The sequence below is a fragment of the Erythrolamprus reginae genome, unplaced genomic scaffold (assembly GCF_031021105.1).
Source record: "Erythrolamprus reginae isolate rEryReg1 unplaced genomic scaffold, rEryReg1.hap1 H_1, whole genome shotgun sequence".
NCBI lineage: Eukaryota > Metazoa > Chordata > Lepidosauria > Squamata > Dipsadidae > Erythrolamprus > Erythrolamprus reginae.
Window position 1 is genome coordinate 1,153,306 of NW_027248462.1, and position 24,692 is coordinate 1,177,997.

The 24,692-nt window shown below is 41.8% G+C and overlaps 1 protein-coding gene across 2 annotated transcripts in view; it reads right to left on the minus strand.

Moving 5' to 3' along the window:
- Positions 1-10,432: 10,432 nt before the first annotated feature.
- LOC139155327 (zinc finger and SCAN domain-containing protein 2-like) overlaps positions 10,433-24,692 on the minus strand; it is a 30,431-nt gene continuing 16,171 nt past the window's right edge. The window contains exons 3-5 of one of the 2 annotated variants that reach the window (XM_070730455.1): positions 21,666-21,792; positions 19,023-19,082; positions 10,433-14,146 (exon numbers count right to left, since the gene is read on the minus strand). In XM_070730455.1, coding sequence (XP_070586556.1) covers positions 12,819-14,146; positions 19,023-19,082; positions 21,666-21,792 — 1,515 coding nt within the window. In that variant the 3' untranslated portion in view covers positions 10,433-12,818. Of the gene's footprint in view, positions 14,150-19,022; positions 19,083-21,665; positions 21,793-24,692 lie in introns of both variants that reach the window. The other variant, XM_070730454.1, reaches the window with a different exon arrangement.

Sequence of the window (24,692 nt, forward strand, 5' to 3'; positions counted from 1 at the left end):
TAAAGAAATAAAAATTTAAGTAAGTGTGAGTTATAATACATGTTTAAATGTTTAAACATGTTTTCATTATCAAAATTAATTATCCTCATAAAATATATTCATAGACATGCTGCATTGTTTAAAAAATCTCTATTTCTCTCTATCCACTTTTTTACTACTAAGTAATGATCAAATAACAATCATCCATTTTCTTTAAATTTATATTCTTTTTCTTGACTTCCTCATTTTTCTTTCTTGTCCCTTTTTAGCCCCAATTTCTTTCCTTCTCTTCTTTTTTCCTCCTTATGTATACTAATTGTGTAAATTCTCCCTCAATCCTTCTTAATCCCTTCCCCGTTTTCTTCTTTTTTAATTTGCCATATTCAATATCTATATTTTCACCCTATTCTTTCTTTGTCACTGTTCAGTGTAATCATCATGACATACAATATGACCACTGGTCTGTTTATTTACAAAATCTTATCTCCTTTTGTCTTTGTAATTCTGTGTCTTCTTCCACCTGTTCTTTCAATTTCTTCTCCTCTCAGCTGTTTTGTTTTTTATTTCTTACCATCCTGTTTTCCAAGTCCTTATTGTCACCTGGTATTTCCTCCATTTTTTTTCTCAATTCCAATTTCAAAGCTCAAGAAACATCTCTTTAAGTCTTTACAATAGTCTTTTTAAAAAGGCTACAAGCTTCTCATATTAAATCCCTCCATAATTCAATTCAATTGAATTTATTAGATTTGTATGCCACCCCTCTCCGAAGACTCGGGGCAGCTCACAACAACAATAAAAACAATATTCCAGCGAAAACAAATCTAATATTAAAAAGCACATAAAACCCTATCATATTTTAAAAAGCAAACAACATATACATACCCAAACATAAATATTAAAAAGCGTGGGGGAAAGGTGTCTCAACTCCCCCATGCCTGGTGGTTTAGATGGGTCTTGAGTAATTTACAAAAGACAAGGAGTTTGGGGGCAGTTCTAATCTCCGGGGGGAGTTGATTCCAGAGGGCCGGGGCTGCCACAGAGAAGGCTCTTCCCCTGGGCCCGCCAAACGACATTGTTTGATCGATGGAACCTGGAGAAGGCCAACTCTGTGGGACCTTATCGGTTGTTGGGATTTGTGCGGTAGCAGGCGATTCCGGAGGTACTGTGGTCCAATGCCATGCAGGGCTTTAAAGGTCATAACCAACACTTTGAATTGTGACCAGAAACTGATCGGCAGCCAATGCAGGCCACGGAGTGTTGCAGAAACGTGGGCGAATCTAGGAAGCCCGACGATGGCTCTCGTGGCCGCATTCTGCACAATCCGAAGTTTTCGAACACTTTTCAGAGGTAGCCCCATGTAGAGAGCATTGCAGTAATCGAACCTCGAGGTGATGAGGGCATGAGCGACTGTGAGCAGTGACTCCCTGTCCAAATAGGGCCGCAACTGGTGCACCAGGCGGACCTGGGCAAACGCCCTCCTCGCCACAGCCAAAAGATGATGTTCCAATGTCAGCTGTGGATCAAGGAGGACACCCAAGTTGCGAACCCTCTCTGAGGGGGTCAATAGTTCCCCCCCCAGGGTAATGGACAGACAGATGGAATTGTCCTTGGGAGGCAAGACCCACAGCCACTCCGTCTTGTCTGGGTTGAATTTGAGTTTGTTGACACCCATCCAGGCCCCAACAGCTTCCAGGCACCGGCACATCACTTCCACTGCTTCGTTGACTGGACATGGGGTGGAGATGTATAACTGGGCATCATCGGCATATTGATGATACCTCACGCCATGCCCTTGGATGATCTCACTCAGCGGTTTCATGTAGATATTAAATAGCAGGGGGGAGAGGACCGACCCATGAGGCACCCCACAAGGGAGAGACCTAGAGGTTGACCTCTGACCCCCCACTAACACTGACTGCGACCGACCGGAGAGGTAGGAAGAGAACCACTGGAGAACAGTGCCTCCCACTCCCAACCCCTCCAGCCGGCGCAGAAGGATACCATGGTCGATGGTATCGGAAGCCGCTAAGAGGTCAAGAAGCACCAGGACAGAGGACAAGCCCCTGTCCCAGGCCCGCCAGAGATCATCCATCAACACGACCAAAGCAGTTTCCGTGCTGTAGCCGGGCCTGAATACAGACTACTGAGGACCTAGATAATCGGCTTCTTCCAAGAACCGCTGGAGTTGGAGCGCCACCACCTTCTGAACAACCTTCCCCATAAATGCCAAAGTGAAGTTCACAAGTCACTAGTAATTATGCTGTCAATAAAGTCAATTGAGTCTATTCCAACCACCTACTAAAATGCATTAAGTAAAATTCATTTCAAATGTTTCAATCCAAACAGATGGTAATAGTATCTCTAAGACAAATATCAGGTTGTTCATATTTTGTACTCTCAGACTTTCAAGGTGGTTCTCAGTTCAAGGCAAACAGATGTCAAAATATCCATTCACTATTAAAATAATTCCTCCCAACAGCAGGTGGCACTCTTCATTGCTTCCACAAGTCTTTTCCTTATTCAACATATATATTTTAAATCAATTCAAATAAATCAAAATATTTTTTCTCTTCTCCCAGCCACTTAAAAAAAGTCCATTTGGTCTTTTATTCTACAATTCAAAGTTTAAAACTCTCACGATTATGCTTTAGTTACCACTTTTTACAGATTAGTCCATCTATAATTTTCTGTGTGCCAGATAGCTGCTTAATCAATTTTTAATCCTTTTGTTCCCTGTTAAGGTTTTAAAAATTTCCAAAAGCTTTTTCTGGCAATGTAACTCACCAGTTCAAGTTTTCAATCTTCTCTCCAGCACAATATTTTATAACCTCTTACCCAGATGGCATCTAATCTTTTGCAAAAAAACACTCAGTTTGTTTGTGGCCTCTGCAGCTTGGACAACTGAGCGAGTTGTTTTCTAGCACCGTCAATCAAAGGCTCTAGGCCAGCTTCCTGGGAGTGTTGCCACCCCTCCCAGGTCACTGACAGCATCCCACTTCTTCACCACCCCTCTAGAGTGGTTCTGGTCTGGTTCTGACTAAACCAGATCCCCCAGGCAATGTGGATATTGGGATCCCCTGTGCAGCACGGGGAACCCCTTGTCGCCGTGGCATGTGGCCATGCCCCTCTCCCCCATAAGTCATTTTTCTCAATGCTGTTTTAACTTTGAATGGTCACTAGCTGAACTGTTGTAAGTCAAGGACTACCTGCATTTTATTGCTAAAAAATGCTAATCATTATCTGCGCCTTCAGTGAGTGATTGCTTTTTTGCTAATGGAAAGTCTTGTAAAAATACATACCGTATATACTCGAGTATAAGTCGCTCCGACTATAAGTCGAGGCGCCTATTTTTGCCACAAAAACTGGGAAAATTTATAAACCCCTGTATAAGTCGAGGGTGGAAATTGCAGCGGCTACTGGTAACTTATAAAAATGGAAACCAATAAAATTACATCAATTGAGGCATCAGTAGATTAAATGTTTTAGAATATTTATTTCAAAGAAAGCCAGTAAACTAGCTCTGTAAGTTTAAAAGAGGGTAAACAGGTATATATCCCCCCAAGGCAGGTATAGGCAAAAAAAATGCAAGTACCTAGGTACTTACCTCAATCCCCTGCTCCTGCTGGTTTGGGTTAGTGTTAGGATACTTGACCTCTCCTTGCCTCAAAGAGATACAATTTCCCTCTATATTTACTATTACTGAACATCCAAAATATACTTAATTCTATGTATATATGCCATATGTGTAAATAAATATTACACACAGGCACACAAAAATATACTGTACATTATCTTCTATATAAACTATATGTGTATATACAGAGAAAGAAAGAGAGAGAGCTCTTGTAAAATTATATATGGTACATTCAACCTCACTTACTGTAATAGGAAAAACAAACCCAGAGTCCACTTTCTGCCACACAGTTAACCATAACCAGAACATTACACATGTCTTCAGATGTACCGGTACTTCCCTAGCTTGCACATCACTGTTAGAGCTAGGAAATGTCATGGATTGAGTAAAATGTGGTGATTCTCACTTAACAATGCTTTTGCTTAACAACAAATTTTGAGCTCAATTGTGGTCATAGGTCTCTGTCTGTCTGTCTGTCTTCCTTTCCTGTCTGTGCCTCCCTCCTCTCCCCTCCCCGGGTAAATTACAGAGTCAATACTGTATTGTTTTTTTATTTAAGGTTACAAAGCAAATGAAGAATCATTTTGAGTATTCTTTAAAATTTCTTCAGTGGGATCCATAGCTAATCTGGCAAAAGATTTTTCACCTGGCAAAACTTTATATTGTTGACATTAGGCACAGCCAGACAGATGTCTTAAAAGGCAAACAAACTGTCAAAAAAGTATGTTTTTTAAAAATATAATATTTTGGTTGTTGAATTTAATTCTGCCTTGGCGCGGGGCAGCCCCCGCAGATGAGTGGCTGGCGAGGACCACGCATTCCCATCTTTGTGTCCGCTGGGGTTAAAGGAAAGTTTAGGGACCCCCGCCCCTTGGAGAAATGCCTCGGTGGTGACATTCTGAGCGTTTTTGCCTCCCCACTCCGAAAACCCCACTTCGAGGCTGAGAGGAGAGTGATTTTAAAAGGCACTCTCAGCTTGGGGTTTTCTCCTCGCTGAAATGTTTCTCTCGCCACTGACAAATTGTTCGCCCACCGCCCTCAACACCCGCTTTGTCCTTGACCCGGCAGAAGAAAACCGCGTCCTTTCCTGTCGCTCTCTTCCCGAGAGGTGGGGTGGGGGGGTATTGAGAAGACAGAAGCAAGAATCCACCCCCCAAGCCAAATGGCTTTTTTCCTGTTTAGCGCGGTTAAACAAACGGCATTTGCGATTTTTTTAATGTCCTTGTGTGGAGCACCAACCCAATTCGCCTGAATTAACAAAATAGAGTGAAAGGCGGGCGGGGGGGGAGGAATCCTAACGAATCTGGGGCTACTGGGGACCGCGTCCGGTGCGACGGCTGGCCATCATAGACGGCGAAACTCGAGGACCTGTAACGCTCCGCTCAGTTTGCACGTTCGGATCCGAGGGGAAAAGCGGCCCGGAGCCTCCTCCGTTACTTCTAACTGAAACGCCTTCCACGCCCAACGTCAACCGCCTCGCCTTGCCTCTCTAAACCCTGCTCCCTTTTTTCCCCTCCCGTAACGTTTCCCCCAGCTCCGCCTACTCTGTGATTGGCCCGGCTCACTCCTTCCCCGCCAAAGGGGGCCTCCCCTTCTTTTAGCTCTCTCTTGGCTCGGCGAGCCTTTCTCTCCTCAGTTCCGCACTCCGTGACCGGACAAAGCGATTGTTCTGCTTTACCTCGCGGGGGGTCAGGCGGTGCCTCGGCGGGGAGCGACGGTTGCTCGAGAGGGGTGCCTTCTAGACTAGAGGACCGCAGGCGCTCCGGGACCCGCCTGCCCCCTCCGCCCGTCAGTTACCTGACAAGCCAGCTTTGAAGGCGCCGGCATGGCCAGTTCTAGAGAGAGCGGCGGTGGCGGCGGCAGCAGTCGCCTCAGGAGCTGACAAGAGTCTCCGCTCCATCCCTCACGCGCCGTCGGCTGTTTAAGCCACGGGTCGCCACCGCCTGCCTGCATTCACCGCCTCCCGAGCGGGAGTCGTGTGGTGGTTTATTTTTTTTCCTTGCAAAGGAGAGGCGGCGGCCGTGGCGGCGGCAGGGACTCGAGAAAACTTCCTGTCGCTGGGGAGGGCGGCGAAGTTGCCTCGGGCAACGGCGGCCCGAAACGACGGGCGCGGGCTAGTCCCGCTACTCGCCCGCTCTGAGTGGTGGGGCTGGGGAGGCGGCGGCTTCTTAACCGGGAGCAGTTGCCCCCTCTCCCAAAGCGATGTTCCAAAGCAGTCTTCGGGAAGCGACCGAGGGAAAGGCAGTCGTCTGCTTTTCCTTCAGCTCGAAAGAGGAGGCAAATGCCCCGCCTTCCCCCAGCCGATTAACTTGAAGCGCTCGATTAACCGGCTGGGGGAAGGCAGGGCATTTGCCTCCTCTTTCGAGCTGAAGGAAAAGCAGACGACTGCCTTTCCCTCGGTCGCTTCCTGAAGACTGCTTTGGAACATCGCTTTGGGAGAGGGGGCAACTGCTCCCGGTTAAGAAGCCGCCTCCCCAGCCCCACCACTCAGAGCGGGCGAGTAGCGGGACTAGCCCGCGCCCGTCGTTTCGGGCCGCCGTTGCCCGAGGCAACTTCGCTGCCCTCCCCAGCGACAGGAAGTTTTCTCGAGTCCCTGCCGCCGCCACGGCCGCCGCCTCTCCTTCGCAAGGAAAAAAAATAACCGGCTGGGGGAAGGCAGGGCAGTTTCCACTTCTTTAGAGCTGAAGGAAAGGCAGACGACTGCCTTTCCCTCGGTCGCTTCCTGAAGACTGCTTTGGAACATCGCTTTGGGAGAGGGGACAACTGCTCCCGGTTAAGAAGCCGCCGCCTCCCCAGCCCCACCACTCAGAGCGGGCGAGTAGCGGGACTAGCCCGCGCCCGTCGTTTCGGGCCGCCGTTGCCCGAGGCAACTTCGCCGCCCTCCCCAGCGACAGGAAGTTTTCTCGAGTCCCTGCCGCCGCCACGGCCGCCGCCTCTCCTTCGCAAGGAAAAAAAATAACCGGCTGGGGGAAGGCAGGGCAGTTTCCACTTCTTTAGAGCTGAAGGAAAGGCAGACGACTGCCTTTCCCTCGGTCGCTTCCCGGAGACCGCTTTGGAACATCGCTTTGGGAGAAGGGGCAACTGCTCCCGGTTAAGAAGCAAGAATCCACTCCCTAGCCTTTTTTCCTGTTTAGCGCTCGAACACCTCGCTAAACAGGAAAAAAGCCGTTTGGCTAGGGGGTGGATTCTTGCTTTAACCGGGCAGTTGCCCCCTCTCCTAGAGCGATATCATTAGCGGTCTCCAGGAAGCAGCTTAGGGAAAGACAGCCGTCTCTCTTTGCTTCAGCTTGAAAGAAGCGGCAACTGCCCGGTTAAAAGCAAGAATCCACCCCCTAGCCAAAGGGCTAGGGGGTGGATTCTTGCTTCTTAACCGGGCAGTTGCCGCTTCTTTCAAGCTGAAACAAAGGCAGACGGCTGTCTTTCCCTAAGCCGCTTGCGCCCTCTTGTGGTGACTTGTGAGTCACCCGAGTATAAGTCGAGGTCGGGTTTTTCAGCCCATTTTTTGGGCTAAAAAACTCGACTTATACTCGAGTATATACGGTATTTGCAAAGCACAATAAAGCAAAGCACAATAAAACAAATACTGTATGCCTATAAAAGAGAAACATGGAGTTGGATCCCATAGTCTTAAAGATAGGTATGTTTAAACTTTAGTCTAACAGCCAAGTATAAGAGATGAGGAGAGTCACTCACAAATTTTTGGGAGGATCCCTGATCCATAAAACCCTTTTACATGTAGTCCTTCACTAAATTGAGCCCAAAATGTATCTTGTTAAGTGAGCTTTGCCCCATTTTATGGCCTTTCTTGCCTAATTTTGATAGTAATTAAAATGCAGTGATAAAAAGCTGTCATCTGGAAAGGGGAAAAAAAGAAGAGGAAAAATGACAAATAAGATAAAATCCATTATATTGATTATCAGGATGCAGTAATGATCAGTTTCAACATATTTGGGACTCTTCAGACAAACAGCACATAGTCTTATGTGCAAAAGGCAAATCAAGCTTGAAGATTCTAGTAGGATTTTATTTTGCCAATGGAAATTCTCAGTCATCCAGGTCATGGTTATCCCAACTGTGCTTTTTCAAGAGGCAACTGGACTTTCTGGTTTTAAGGCGTTTCACTTCTTATCCAAGAGGTTTCTTTGGCTCTGAGTAAGCTTATTTGATGAGTATAGAAATACAGTATCTTTCAGTTGCCTCTTGAAAAAGCACCTTTGGGACTATTTTATTTTGCAGTGAGGGCATAGTGTTAGGGGTGAAATTCAATTCCCCCCCCCCCCTATCACTTCTGTGGACGTGGCTTGGTGGACATGGCAGGGGAAGGATACTGCAAAATCCCCATTCCTTCCCTACTCTCAGGCCAGCCAGAACTACTCAACTACTCCAAACTACTCAAAATGTCCGCTACCAGTTCTCCAAAATCTGTTAGAACCTGCTGAATTTCACCCCTCTGTGTCTTATGTCTTATGATTAAACAAAAGTGTTTATTTTTACTTTGCATATTTCTAAGGATTTTAGTAAAGAAAACACTTCATGGCTGCTTAGGCAAAAAAATTGTACATTGACCTGTTAACAAAAACTGCTCAGTGTGGAGGCTGAACAAATTAGGGTCCAATTAAGATGATCAGTTTTTATGAACTCTTGAAATTACTTGTAAGACATGATCGCAGAAGAATTCGGTCTATAACAATCATCAGTCTATAAGCAATCATTATTTAACAACTAAGCGGTCTATAAGGGGTCTATAAGCAATCACTAAGCGTGATGTAACTTGTCACCTTCAGCTAACTTCCAGCAAATTGACTTTGCAATAAATCCAGTAATCATCATAAGCACTTGGTTTTAGAATTCTGCATTAATTGAAGCAATTACATGCTACATAAACTTGCTGTTAACAACAGGTTAACAGTTGATGTCTGCACAAAATATTTATCTTGCTGAAAACACATCTTTACTCTTCAGCTACATATGTGTGCATCACATTCCTCTATATTTGGTTGTTTCCTGGGAAAGTTATAAAAAATATTCCCTGAAGAAATTGCTGGAAGTTAGCTGAAGGTGACAAGTTACATCATTGTTAAATAATTATTACTACTAATATAAGCCAGCAATTAACCAAATTCTGTGCTAATTGTAGCGGCAGAGTGTTCCATGCCAGACAGATTTTTGCTGTTTTTTTGCTTGCTGAGGTCAGATTTGATGTGGTTCAACAATGCTTCCTCAATAATAAATATGTGACCGTTAAATTGCAATATTGGAGTAAATGTGTTAAAAATAATAGGATTAAAGTTTTAAGTAATGTACCCCAGAAGAAAATTCCATCAAAATGCAAACTAGAAGAGAATCTGCTACAAATTCCATCCATTTGTTGTAATTCAAATATATTTTAAAAAACATTTTAGAATAGCATCTTTTAGGTAAAGGGTTTCTTAATGCTGTTTTGAGCTAGTATGATATAGTGCATGAAATTACCAGATCAAGAGCTTGGAGGTCTTAAGTGATAGTCTTGTCAATGACCTTGGTTCAAGCTCTTAACCTTAGGAAGGAGCAGCAAATAATTTCTGAAAATCAAAACTGCAAGGATTTAATTTTTTAGCAACCAGGAACCAGGTTGCTTCAACAAACCATAACAACTCTTTGCATCCAGCCTCATTTTAATGCTATAGTGGAATGTTTAATGATACAGTAAAGCATTTTATCTGAAGTTTCCCTATTGTTGTCAAAGTTGCTCTGTTGAAAGGAAGAGCAAGGAATAATTTAAAAAGCAAAATATTCAACTACTGTATGATTGCCTACAGCTGCGAGGATGAAGAAGTTTCTTTTAAAAATCTTCAGCTCCCTCTAATGGCATAGTTTTTAAACTGTCTGAGGTAAATGTCAGGGTTTTTTAAAAAAAACTTCGTGTCCTCCAGAAATATTCAGTTATAATCTCACAATTTCTATTTAGGGTGACCTTTTCCTACAAATTATGGGTGTTTCAGTGCAGTTCAACAAGGCACTAGTCCAAGAACCTCTTGCATAAATAACCCTCTAAACTTCCTTAGAAACTAACAGGGTTATTTAAAAAAAAAAAAGGATTTGGAATTATAGATTGCAAATCAATTGATATGCAAATCAGACCTGTTTGGTAGGATTAGGATCAGCGGTGGGCTTCTAGCCGGAACGCTAAACTGCGCTCGCCACCGCGGCTTGTGAGTGCTTGCGGGGCCAGCGCAATTTTGCTTCTGCACCTGTGGAGGTATCAAAATCATGCACGGAGCCACAGGTGCGCCTGTGTTTTGGCAAGTTTTTGGGGCTTCCGCGCATGCCGAAACAGAGGTGCACCTGCAGCTCCATGAGCGATTTTGCTACCTCCACATGTGCAGAAGCAAAACTGTGCTGGCCCTGCAAGCCCTCACGAGCTGCCGCGGCGAGCCCAATTTAGCATTCCGGCTATAAGCCCACCGCTGACTAGGATTCGTTGTATTGTGCAACACCCACCCACCAAATGGGTTAATTCAGTAAGCAGGTTAAATAATAGGTTAAATATGGTCAATGACTGCAGGAACACCTTTCAATTTCACTTAAACCCAAAAAGAGAATTTCTCTGCAAGAAAGCAAATTCTCTTTCAACCAACCCAATAAGTTCATACAGAAAATGCAGAATTAGTGTGAAAAAGCACAGCTTGGAGTAAAGGTATTCTTGACTTTTATGAACCATCATCTCTTCTTTTCTACAAGGGCCAAGGCGTGAAGTTAGTCTGCTCTTCAGAAACTGCACACACAAGACACTAATTGTGAAAGTTCTTTATTCTGAAGTTATTTCCAAAAGGATCTCCATTCTTCAGGGACTTCATACTTTCAAAGAAGGGTAAAAAAAAGTTGGTAGGGAACTCTCCCTTGTCATTACAAAGCCAATACAAAGAGCGGGGGGGAAAAATATCTTAGAACAAAAACTGCTACAAAGTGTGGTCTTTCCTTTCATCTCCAATTCTTCTGAGAGTACCTTTTTTCATTTTCGTTTCAAAATTCTCTGTTTACATTTGATAACAGAGTAACAAAAAATATATTCTTCTTTATTCCTTTGTCCCTATCTAGAGGCCAAATATTTTGCTTTCTTAAGTTTTATGTCCAAATAGTTTTCTTTAGGGAATCCCCCTGAAAGAGCGGAATATAATTCTAATTAAATAAACAAAGGACTGAACCATTTCAGAAATGTAGTTAGAAGGTTAAGGCAATATCTGTTTTCCAACCCACAGCCTTCACGTCTTTAATCATTCCCTTCACCAAGAGGCAATGTTGGAGATACAAAACACAATATATACATACAGTATATATTTTTCCTCATCGAACCATTACTCTGGATCTCCTTCCAGAGAAGGCTGGATGGATATTGTCATTCCTCACATTTAAGAAATATTGTAGGTTTTAGACCCTTTCATCATCTCTGATAATTTTAATATTATTTGTTGTTAATACAACAGCTTGGTCCAACTGTTATTTTGTAGTGATTTTACTGTATTGCAATGTAGTTTTTTTAATTCATGGCCCTGCTGCATTTTTTTAAAAAAATCCTCCACTGATCAACACTTTCAAAAAATAATAATAAATAAATAATAGTTCAGTCTTCCTAAATCTGTACTCTTTTTCTATGTGGTGGATTACATTCTCGCCACCGAGAGACTACATTGGAGGAAGTAAAAAAAAAACTTTTTCCCTATAGAACCATTAATCTGTATCTCCTTCCAGAGGTTGTGTGGATATTGTCATTCCTCGTGACATTTTAGAAATATTGTAGGGTTTTAGATCTTTTCATCATCTCTGATAATTTTATTATTATTATTTGATGGTGAAACAAGAGTTTGATCCAGCTCTTATTTTGTAGTGCTTTTACTATATTGCAATGTAGTTTGTTTTAATTCAAGGCCTTACTGCATTTTTTAAAAAAAACCCACTGATAAATACTCTAAAAAAATAATAAATAATAATTCAGCCTTCCTATATCTGTTACCTTTCTACGCATTGGGTTAAAACTCACATCAATCTAAAAGGATGACTGTGGCGACTAAGGATAAAACAAAATGCAATTCTAGACATCTGCAGAGTCCCAGATGGGGGAAAGCTATAGTAATACAGTGAAAGTGGATGTGCTCTTCTTTTCCTCTAAATCCAGGTTTCTCAACCATGATCTGTTTCAAATATGTGGACTTCAACTCCCAGAATTTCCCACCCAGCATACCAACGTATTGGGAGTTAAAGTCTACATACCTGAAATTTTCCACGATTGAGAATCACTGATCTGAAGGTCCAAACACTGCCTTATTTCTTTAAAAAAATAAGTAATTTGTACCCTAGGGAAGGAAGGAAGGAAATTTCACCCAGTTTTCCCAAGAAAAGATGAAAGGAAAAAATGGAAGCACCATGGAGCGTGAAAGTCTCTCGGAGAAAGTATCTTTGGAGAGCTCACCATATTGTATAATAGGTTGTTAAGATTTCATTCCAAATCAGACTCTTGCACGTAAGAGATTTTCATTATTATATTATTATTATTATTTTAAAAAGTGGGAAAGGTCAGCTTTCCCCACTGCAACAGCATAAGAACGGGGAAAATATTATGGATTGCTTTTTACATATGAACAGTGTAAAACCAAAGAGTGCCCTGCCCTGCAAGGAACAACATGATGGCCCCACAGAGTTATCTCATCACCACAACCCCAACTTGACCCACGTGTGTGCCACGGAAAGAAGAAATGAAGAATGTGAGAAAAGCAGATTCTGTCCAACACCTAGCCACAACCATGTGTTCCAGGGAACAAATACTGGGAGATATCCATCCTGGTTATCAAATGTTTCTTTCCCACCATCAAAGCTCTGCAGGAGCCAGATCTAAACTTGGGACCACGGGGATAACTTGGCCACTCGGTTACTAGATCTGTTTCTGGGGGCAGCCCTGTATTTCAGGCCAACTACCAAGCAATTCATGGTCATTGGACAATGTGGCCATCTTGTCCCAGAATCCTTTGGGGTGTTTACACAGTTCACAGGCCCTGTTCTCTGCCGGGATGTATGGAATCCTGAAACGTGTCCCTCTTAGACCCTGCCTGCGATACCAAACCCTGGTGAAATAATGCAACTGTGGGAACCCCATCCAAATGTTGTGTTCAAAGTGTCCTGCTCACCCATGTCCCATGTTCCTTCTGAAATTACTTCCCTACCGCCCAACGTGTCAAATTGTGATACTGATAGGACTCTGCAGAGGATCAACAAAGCTTTCTGCGTCAGCGGGGTTTATCATGTCCAGATTTCCATTGGAATCTCTCATGTGGATCCGCTGGTGGTACATCATGCTGTGTCTCCGCCGAAACCTCACTCCGCAATCACCACACTGGTAGGGTCTTTCTCCAGTGTGGATTCTAAGATGCCGAGTGAGGTGCGACTGTCGCCCAAACCGCTTGCCACATTCGATGCAAGGGTAGGGTCTCTCCCCGGTGTGAGTGATCCGATGGCGAGTCAGGTGGGATTGCCGGCTGAAGGTTTTCCCACATTCGGTGCAAGGATAGACCTTGGTTCCCAGGTGGGTCTTCTGGTGCCTCGTGAGACTGTAGAGATCGTGGAATATTTTCCCACACTCCGTGCATAGGTAAGCTTGCTTCTCAGTGTGGGTTCGCTGGTGAGCAGCCAGCTCCGAGGGCCATATGAACCCCTTCTCACACTCTGTGCAGAAGTAGCGTTTTTCTCCCGTGTGGATGCGCTGATGGGTGGCGAGTTCCGAAGGCCATCGGAACGCTTTGCCACATTCTCCGCAAATATGGCGTTTCTCTGCCACGCCAGGTCGCGGGTAGGGAGCTTGATGAGGTGGCTGGCTGATGCTGTTCTCACAATCATCCATGGGGAGCAAACCGTTGCCTGTGTGGATCCTCTGATGGGCCGTCAGCTCCGAGGGCCACTGGAATCCCTTCCCACACTCGGGACAGAAGTAGTGTTTGTTCTTGTTGTGAGTTTTCTGGTGAGTGGCGAGTTCAGAGGGCCACCGGAAACCTTTCCCACATTCAGGGCAGAGGTGAGGTTTCTTGACTGTCTGAGGTTTTACAATATCCCCATTGGAAGGGATTTTCTCGCCTGTAAAAATATTCTGGATTATATTGAACTCGGAGGGCCACTGAAGCAAAGTCTCAGCATCCATGGCGTAGTTCAAGGGCTGCTCCACGGCATGAATCCTTTGGTGGATGGCTAGCTCCGTGGACCACCGGAATCGCTTGCCACATTCGATGCAGACATGGCATTCCTCACTCATGTGCGTTTTCTGATGCCTGGTCAGGTGCGAGGATCGACCAAACTGTTTCCCACACTCAGCGCAGTGAAAGGATTTGGGTCGGGTGTGGACTTTTTGATGCAGGGCCAGTTCTGACTGGCAACGAAATCGCTTGCCACATTCGATACAAGGGTGGCGTTTCTCTCTTATCCGTATCCTCTTCGGAGCCAAATTCTGCACTAATCCATTGTGTCTTTCTCCATATCCCATATGAGGATCTGCTCTGTTAGGAGTCCGGGCACCTGCTTTGATGTGGGAATAAGAGAGAATTAAAACGGTGTATAAACATACTCAATAAACCATAATCAGCCAACGTATATTCATATCTATCTATCCACCCACCCACCCACCTATCTATAAAGAGGCAACAACTATTGTGATCTCCGGAATGTTTAAAATTTATTTAAAACTACCAAAATTACTTCGCTTTTGTTAGTCCTCTACTAACTTCATCAGAGTGTTAAAATTCCCATTGAAGACATAGTTGATCTTATGTAATGCTGCTCAATTTGCCCATTGTCTACGTCATAGGACCACCCCCTTCCCTCCCTTAGACAACAAACAACAGACAACAACAACAAACGTTCTGGAAATCGCAATGGCTGTTGCTTCTTCATCTATAAATATACCTGGAACTCAAGATTTTTAGGACAACTTTATCTACCTACCTACCTACCTACCTACCCATCTTCTTCATTTCCCAAAATTAAACGGATTAATTATATCCCGGAGAAAATCATGATTAGACAAGTTACTAAGTCAGTTTAGGGTAATTGATTGAATTAATTATGCCCACACAAGAGAAACTTAAGGAAAGCAAAATACTTTCTTGTTTTGAGACATCACACACATAAACACTCATATTCCAATAAGCGCTTCAATAGTCTTTCCATTTTAGCTTACACAGCAAATAATGTCCCTCCCAAAGTGGTCTCTGCAGATTTTCTTACCTAGGCCTTTTCAACCTAAACCTATCCAGATAATTTGAAACTTCCAAAGGAGAGGATTTACTGGTTCATCTGCTCTAGCTGTGAAAGCTAAAGAGGGTGAGGCTTTGTTAGTATTTTGTAAATTAGATTACGCAATCAAAAGTCATTACAGAAGAAGGCAACGGTGGGCCATTTATTCCTGAAATCGCCAATAGTCAGGCTCTGCTTGAAGACTTTATTTTATTTATTTTGGGCCATATTGTCAGAAACTCTAATTATAATCTTATCACATTTGGGATTATGGAGAGCTCTGGTGGTGCCATGATTAAAGTACAGTAAACTCTACCAACAGTCTGGAGTTTGATCCTGATGGGGCTCAAAGTTGATTTAGCCTTCCATCATTTCAAGATTGATAAAATGAGGACCCAGATAGTTGGGGGCAATGTGCAAGTAATGCTGACATTGTAAATCACCCAGATAATGCTGTAAAGCACTATGGGACATTTTACAAGTCTAAATGTTTTTGCTATTGCTATAGTTAGGTCTCCATTTAGACTAGTCATTGTAATGACATACCTTACATATGATAATAACATGCAAACAGAAAGATACAATCCAAAGTTTTATCCAGACCACAGACAATAGCATTTACAGCAAATGTGACTGATGCCCAAATATGCAACCCCTCATATCATCACATAAATGATACAAGTACATATTTGAGTTGACATCTGATATAATTTTGTGCAATAATTTAACTCACACAAATTATTAGTTATCTCCTTGCAGATGCTGCAAGCAAAGAACTGGTGGCTTTTTAGCTGTGGTTGGGATTCTAACTCCATCTTCCCAGGTCAAAGGTCAGGGGTGATAAAAATTGTATAGGTAGTCCTCAACTTATGACTGCAATTAAGCTTCACATTTTCATTGTTGAGACATTTAGTGACTTTTTCCCCATTTTACGACATTTCTTGTCACAGTTTGTGAAGGGAATCACTGCAGTCATTAAGTTAGTAACCCAGTTGTTAAGTGAATTTTCCCATTGACTTTACTTGTCAGATGATTGCAAAAGGGGATCACATGACCCTGAGAACACTGCAGCCTTAATATCTACTAGTTGCCAAATATCTGAATTCTGATCATGCGACTGTGATGCTGCTGCAAAGGTCATAACTGTGAAAAACAATCACTGCCATTATAACATTAAACAGTCATTAAATGAACTGTTGCAACTTGAGGACTACCTATAGTTAATAATCAAAAAGCCAAGCAGTTCCCCCAAATGATTTAATGAATTTTATTAAAAAGTTATTCCTATGTATAAAGACGGCCAAATTTTGTTAGCTTCAAACACTGACCCATGTATTTATTGCAGACATTGTTGAATAAAAAAACCCAATCTCTTGCTGCTGACTTAGTATGAATTAACTAATAATCCATATAATTGACAATTAGCATTCATTAAGTTGACTAAAACAACATAGGCCTTTTAATTGGCGAAATAGTCTCTTTGTAAGATTTAAGGCATGTTCTCCAAAATACAACCCAAATGTTGCAATTCCACCAGGCAGCATAAATAGCAGTACATCTGGTTCCTATATCTTTCAATTATGATATTTGTAGTATTATTGTTGTTACTATTATTAAAGCATGTATTTCTAGCTCCTATCACTTTTTTTTGTGTGTATTTTTTTATTTTTCCTCCAATTTAAAAGCATACATACATAACAACACATATATCATCACTGCTTAACAATATTACAAACATTTATAGAATCACTTATATGAAAAATTAATAACACATCCTAAATCATCCTATTTCAGTTCATCAATAATTAGCTCCTGTCACTTTGATGATAATGTGGTTAAACAATGCTTGAAAAGTTTTAGTCTTCGGTGAGGGGCGGCATACAAATCTAATTTATTATGATTATTATGATTATGATTATTATTATTATTATTAAACAGTTGGAATTGCAGTTAGTCTTCGACCACAACTGAGCCCCAGATTTGTTAGTAAGTGCGACATTTGTTAAATGAATTTTGTCCCATTTTGCAACCTTTCTTTCCAGTTAAATTTATTGCTGCAGCTGTTAAGTTAATGACCCTGTTGTTAAGTAACTTTCCACTGACTTTGCTTGTCAGAGGGTTGCCCTAGGGATCCTGCAATAGTCATAGATATGAGTCAGTTGCCCAGCGTCTGGATTTGGATCCTGTTACCATGGGGATGGTACAATGATCTTAAGTGCAAAAAAGAGACAAATCACTTTTTTTCAGGGCCGGTTGCAACTCATTTAGTAACTTGGTCACTAAATGAACTACAGTGTTCCCTCGATTTTCGCGGGTTCGAACTTCACGAAAAGTCTATTCCACGGTTTTTCAAAAATATTAATTAAAAAATACTTTGCGGGCTTTTTCCCTATACCACTGTTTTTCCCGCCCGATGACGTCATATGTCATCGCCAAACTTTTGTCCGCCTTTAATTTTTTTTAAAAAAAATAAACTTTAATAAATAAACATGGTGAGTAATAATCTAAATAGTTGCTAAGGGAATGGGAAATTGCAGTTTAGGGGTTTAAAGTGTTAAGGGAAGACTTGTGATACTGTTCATAGCCAAAAATAGTGTATTTACTTCTGCATCTCTACTTCGCAGAAATTCAACTTTTGCGGACGGTCTTGGAACGCATCCCCCGCGAAAATCGAGGGAACACTGTACTGTAAGTCGAAGACTACCTGTAGAACATCAACTCCCTGGCTGAAATTTTGTCAGCTGCTCCCCCACAAGACTGTCATCTTAAATTGAAGAATTGGAAGCTTCTTCTTTTCACCATTATCATGCCAAATGATTCCACGCTTGCTAATGCACTAAAAAGAAATGATGCTCTATTTGACTGGTACACAATTATCAAAGTAAGATTATTCAGATGCAGAAGAAAATCTTAATTCATCTGCTTCATCAGTAAGTACTAAATGAGCTCAAGGGCCGGTAAAAACAGCAGCCTTCAGGCAATTAGCAAAAACCAATGGCTATTACTAATAAGAGACAGTATTCTGGAGTTCAAAAAACCCGTAAAGACTTTTCATTATTATAGCCAGACTGGCCAGCCTTTTGATAGCTAGAGCCTGTTTTCAGAATGGAGTTCGTGGAGGGATATAAGAGCACAGCGATTCAAAATAAGATGGATCAGGAGCAGGGTGGATAAAAATCAACGATTGTTTTAATTTTTTTTTTAAAAAATCAGATTTTCTAAATTTAAATCAGATATTTTTATTTAAATGAGATTTTTTTTAAAATTTAAATCAAGATTTTTAAAAATCAAATTTATTTTAATAAAATGCTTTTGGAGTAAATCTAAATATAGTTTTTTATTTAAGACACATTAATAATTTGGTCTATTAAGCATAAAATGGAGTGCAGTTATGTAGCGTGAGGCTGCATAATTCTTCAATATTGGGACTGTTGGTGAGTCAACAGCATGTCAGAGGAGGAGCTGCTGTGGGACAAATTCGAAAGTTGCTTTTTGAAAAATTATGTTTTAAATCGAGTGTTTTACATCATGATTTAAATTGAGTTGATTTAAAATCAAAATCCACCCTGGTCAGGAGCCCTTATTCTGAAGTAGAACGCCTCGTCTTCTGGAGACCTCACCTACAAAAAGACATTGACAAAATTGAACGGGTCCAAAGACGGGCTACAAGAATGGTGGAAGGTCTTAAGCATAAAACGTATCAGGAAAGACTTAATGAACTCAATCTGTATAGTCTGGAGGACAGAAGAGAAAGGGGGGGGGGGACATGATCGAGACATTTAAATATGCTAAAGGGTTAAATAAGGTTCAGGAGGGAAGTGTTTTTAATAGGAAAGTGAACACAAGAACAAGGGGACACAATCTGAGGTTAGTTGGGGAAAAGATCAAAAGCAACATGAGAAAATATTATTTCACTGAGTAGTAGATCCTTGGAACAAACTTCCAGCAGACGTGGTTGGTAAATCCACAGTAACTGAATTTAAACATGCCTGGGATAAACATATATCCATCCTAAGATAAAATACAGGAAATAGTATAAGGGCAGACTAGATGGACCATGAGGTCTTTTTCTGCCATCAGTCTTCTATGTTTCTATGTTTCTATGTCTTCCTTGCGGGATTTCCTACATGCTGCTTTAGAAGGAAAGGTCTTGACTCACCTGAACCTCCTCTTCCTTCCTCTGCAGAAGAATCCCAGGTGGTTTCTGTGTCGGAAGAATCTATTCAAGAAAGGAAAAAAGCCAGCCCTAAAGCTTACTTAAAATACTCACAGTCCAGGAGTTGGGTGGCCTATAAATTAGATTAATAAATGAATGAATAAAGAAGATGGGGTGGATTTTTTTAAAGATCTTTTAGAAGGAAAGCTGGAAAATCAAATCTTTATTAGGGTCAAAGATCAGCATATTGGAAAGCTGGAAGGTTTTTGCCATGGTTAGTAATTGTCTGTATTTTTCAATATTGTGGAATCCAATGCCTAGGAATGGATTGCATTATCCAGGAACAATGAGCACACCTTGTTCCAAATGTACATCACTGGAGCTCCATGGGGAAAAAAAGATCTGGATATTGTTTAATCATAGCTGAAAAAGAAAATTGTACGGATATAACTTGGTTGCGATGTGCAAAGCATAGGCTTCACGAATAACCTCTGTTCCTGTCCTTGATTAGATATGTGTTTAATCCTCGACCAGCTTTCAATTCTGCTTTAATATGTCTACTGTTTATAGAAAACATACTTGAGAAGCATGTCTATGGATATTCTCAGTCATCCAGTTCACGCTTGTCTCAAAGATGCTTTTTTAAAAGGCAATTAGATTTTTTTTCCCTTTGAGGAAGAAGACGTTTTGCTTCTTATCAAAGAGGCTTCATCAGTTTTGATTAGATTGGTGTTGGTGGTGCAGGGTTGGAAGGATTAGCTCTGACTGGATGTTAGGTGCACGAGGATAATATTTCTTTGCAGTCATCTGGCTATTAGGACTCTCTCTGAGAGTGGTTGAGGCCATTTGGGAGTTTATCTGTACCCCTCATGGTAAGAATCTAAATGGGTGTGGAATCTTCTTGGAAATGTCCAAAGATATTTCAGCAGAAGAGCCCTTCACTCCTCCACTCGAAACAGAATATCCTATGAAAATAGACTAACAATCCTGGGCCTAGATAGCCTAGAACTACGGCGCCTAAAACACGATTTGAGTATTGCCCACAAAATCATATGCTGCAATGTCCTACCGGCTGACTACTTCAGCTTCAACCGCAATAACACAAGAGCACGCAACAGATTCAAACTTAATACGAACCGCTCCAAACTTGACTGTAAAAAATATGATTTCAACAATCGAGTTATCGAAGCGTGGAACTCATTACCGGACTCAATTGTGTCAACCCCTAACCCCCAACACTTCTCCCTTACACTCGCCACAATTGACCTCTCCAGGTTCCTAAGAGGCCAGTAAGGGGCGTACATAAGTGCACTGGTGTGCCTTTCGTCCCCTGTCCAATTGTCTTTCCTTTCTTTCACCTATCTTATATATTCTCTTCCTTTCATATATCCTCTCCTCTAAGTTCACTTTCACCCTCTTTTATATTATCACATGTCTATTTTTCTTCCTATGTATTTGTGTATTGGACAAATGAATAAAATAAAAAATAAAAACTGCAGAAAGAACTATGTTGTAGACAGGAGATTGATGGTGTCGTATCCCCCCCCCTCTCTGTTGAGGGAGAGCGGTTCAATTTACACATAAATAGCCTTTTCAAGCTAATGGTCCTCTCTATCTAGAATGTGGACTTCCAAAGTAGAGACCATCTATGTTAGACTTGAACAGCCCTCTCTTAACTACAACACCGTTCTTTTGGCAGTTCCAAGAAGATTCTACACCCATTTGCACCTTGAGGGTACAGATAAACCCCATGTGGCCTCACCGTAACCATCAGATAAGCACAAAGAAGTATGATCCTTCCATTCCTCCCAAACTTCCAGTCCGCATCTCTACTTCGCGGAAATTCGAACTTTTGCGGGCGGTCTCAGAACGCATCCCCCGCGAAAATCGAGGGAACACTGTACTGTAAGTCGAGGACTACCTGTAGAACCACTGAATTATATTTTTCAAAGAACTAATTCTTTTATATCTCCCCACTCCCCAATCATCCAGCCAGAACTGATGGAAGTTTCTTGAGTGAAAAGCGAAATGACATTTTCTTCCTCAAAGTTTTTAAAAAACTCACAGTTCACTTTTTTTTTTTTTTGAAAATGCACTTTTGAGACTTGAGAAAAATATCGCAGGAGATCATGATTTTGACGTATAAGAAAAAGAACAGAATGTAAAGCTTATTGCTTTGACAGGTCTTCAAAACTATGGCTATGAATGAGGGCACATGGAAGACACTGGATTGAAGAAGTTAATAAGCAATAGCACTTAAGACTTTATATACCACTTCACAGAGCTTTTACAGCCCTCTCTAAGTGGTTTATGGAATCAGCATGTTGCCCCCAACAATCTGAATCCTCATTTTAACCTCAGAAAGATGGAAGGCTGAGTCAACCTTGAGCCTGGTGAGATCTGAACTGCCGAATTGCAGGCAGCAGAAGTAGCCTGCAGTACTGTACTCTAACCATTGCACCACCACGGCTCTTAAATTGAGCTATTCTTAAAAGCATGCTTAGGATTTATACTACTGTAAAAATGTCAGGTCCTAGATGTTTACTATTTTATATAGGAATGCATATATCAATAATAATTTAAAAATGCATTTAGAGAAAGAGAAGCATTTCAAAGCATTAAGTAGGTGGACTGATAGTTCCTTACCAAGCAAACATATGTCTCCATCAACCTGCTGCTCAGTTTCCATGCATATATCACCATGCTCAGTATCTGAAAGTACTTGGTCTTCATTAGGAAATGTCACCAATACCTCCTCAAATAAGTCAAAATCCTGAAGATTCATCAAAGAGGCACAATTAACAAAGAAGCCCAAGACAGTCTAATACTAAACTAAGCATATTTAGAAAAATAAACATTTCTTCTCTGAAAAATAAAATAAAAGGTGTTAACATTTTGGGCGCAGCTCCCCCAGAAGGTCTCTAGTCTCCATACAGAACTGGTTGTTTGGCAGGGTGTTGGAGGAATATTTACATCTTATTTTAAAACTTCATATTCTAGATAGGTTTATGTAGAAGGTAGCTGGCCATCTGCAAAGGATGCTGTAGTAGAATCCTATACTAAAAAGAGTTGGATTAGATGTTCTTCAAGATGCCTACCAACTCACCTTCTAAGGTTCTTGTTCTAAAAGGGGGGTGGGAAGCAGCATTACTGCATGCATGCCAGCTTGAGTTGTATAAAGTGAGGAATATCATCATAATCATAATTGGTGATAGAAGGTGACAAGCAACAGGGAGAAAGCAAAACTACTTCACTTTCTTTGCACAAAGGGAAAACACAGTCCAACCTATCAAAAACAGCATCACAAAAACAGATTAGGAACACATTAAAATAGGGAAGAAAATAGTAAGTGAGCACCTGTCTACCCTAGATGAGTTCAAATCACCAGAACCAGATGGATTACCCCCCAAAGATCTGAAGAAACTGGCAGACAAGATCTCAGAAACACTGAATTATATTTTTCAAAGATCCTGGAGCACTGGGGACCTGCCAGAGAACTGGAAAAGAGCTGATGTAGTTCTCATCTTCAAAAGAAAAAGGGAAAAATAGATCCAAGAAACTACCGACCTATCAAACTGACCTCAATTCAGGGAAAGATTCTGGAAAAGATAATCAAGCAACAAATCAGCAAACATCTAGAAGCAAAGTAATAATCAAAAGGCAACATGGGTTTGTCGAAAACAGATCATGCCAGACTAATCTTATGGCATTCTTTGACAAAGTGACAAAATTAGTGGGCCAGAGGAATGCTGTCAATATAATTTACTTGGACTTCAGCAAAGCATTTGATAAAGTAGACCATAACCTACTACTTGATAAAATAGAAAAATATGGGTTAGACTGATAGCATCATCATCAGATGGATTTGTAACTGGCTGACCAATTGAACTTAACATGAAGTGTTCAATAGAACTGCATCTACATGGGTGGAAGTATGCACTGGGTTACCCCAAAGTTCTGTTTTAGGCCCAGTACTCTTCAACATCTTCATCAATTATTTGGATGAGGGGATAGATGGGGAACTCATCAAATTTGTAAATGCCCCCAAGCTAGCAGGAATAGCCAACATTCTGGAAGACATAAACTTAAGATACAGAAGGATTTTGACAGACTTGAATATTGGGTGCTATCTAACAAAATGAAATTCAATGCTGAAAAAAAGTAAGATTCTACATTTAGGCAAGAAAAACAAAATGCACAGGTACAATACATGTGGTACCTTGCTCAATAGTGTGAGAGGGATCTTGGAGTCCTAGTGGACAACCATTTAAATGAGCCAGCAGTGTGCAGCAGCTGCCAAAAAACCCAACACAGTTCTAGGTTGCATAAACAGAGGGACAGAATCAAGACCACGTGATGTGTTAATAGCACTTTATAATGCCTTGGTAAGGCCATAGTTGGAATACTGCATCCAGTTTTAGTTGCCACGATGTAAAAAAGATGTTGAGATGCTAGAAAGAGTGAAGAGAAGAGCAACAAAGATGATTAGGGGACTGGAAGCTAAAACATACGAAAAATGGCTGTGTAGTGGCCTGCCGGCTGCCAGCAGAGCTGGCGGTAGACTCGGACAATGGGGAGGTTAGGTAGGAACTTGGACCAGTTCTGGAATATGGGAAAGGCTCTTGCTGCGTCTCCATACTTGAAATCTACCTAGCAGCTAAGAGCTATTTTCCTATTGATTGCCTGACAGAGGTTTGCCTGTGCCTGTTACTGCTTTGCCTTATTGACAGCTATTCTAATAAAGGGGTTCTACTGTAATCATCATCTTGCCTCAGTTCCTGATCCTGCTGTTCTACCCAAGCTAGAACACTGGCAACGAGGATGGGATACTGAGGAGACAGTTTGAGATGATCACTCAAAGAGAGCTAACTTTTCCTGCTTTGTTCAAGGCGAATGCCTCGGCAACAGTTAAGCTAAATATCCCTTAGCTGTTCATCCTTTTAAGGATGTCTTTTTTGACATCGTTCACCCCTTTCCAACTGGCAAGCGAAACCTGGGACGAATAACTTGATCGCTTCAAATGCTTTCTCCACATGAACAACTATATGGAGCTGCTCAGTGACAGAAAGCATGGCCATTTCCTCACTTCTTGTGGCCCACAAATTTTGGCCACAGCCAGAGCATTAGTAGCCCCACAGCCTGTGTATACAGTGCCATGGGACACACTGCTGAGGAAATTGAAGGACCTTTATTCTCCAGCTGCTTCCCATATTTCCCAGCCCTTTACATTCTGGCAGAAACTTCAATGTGAGGGAGAGACTATAAAACTATATCTGGCTTCCCTCAAGATAGCTGCCATACATTGTGAGTTCCATGACCTTGAGGACTCTCTACCGGAACAGCTGGTGCATAGCATGAGGGACTTGTGACTACAACATCCTGGCCAAGAAAGACCTCACTGTGCACTCTGCCATCGACAGGGCATGCGGTTCTGAGATGTCAGAGAGATCAATGGCCGAAATGCACCAGACCCTGTCAATGTCAATGGACATTTCAGAGACAACCGTGGTTGCCTAGTATGACAATGTCACGTTCAAGGACCTAATTGACAATGAAGATGAAGTCAGCCGCCTTAAGTCAGAAAGAGACAAACAGACTGACCGCAGGCCATTCCAAACGCCTTGCTGCAGCCTCATGTCCATTTACAGCTTCAGTACTACCATCTGCCATCAA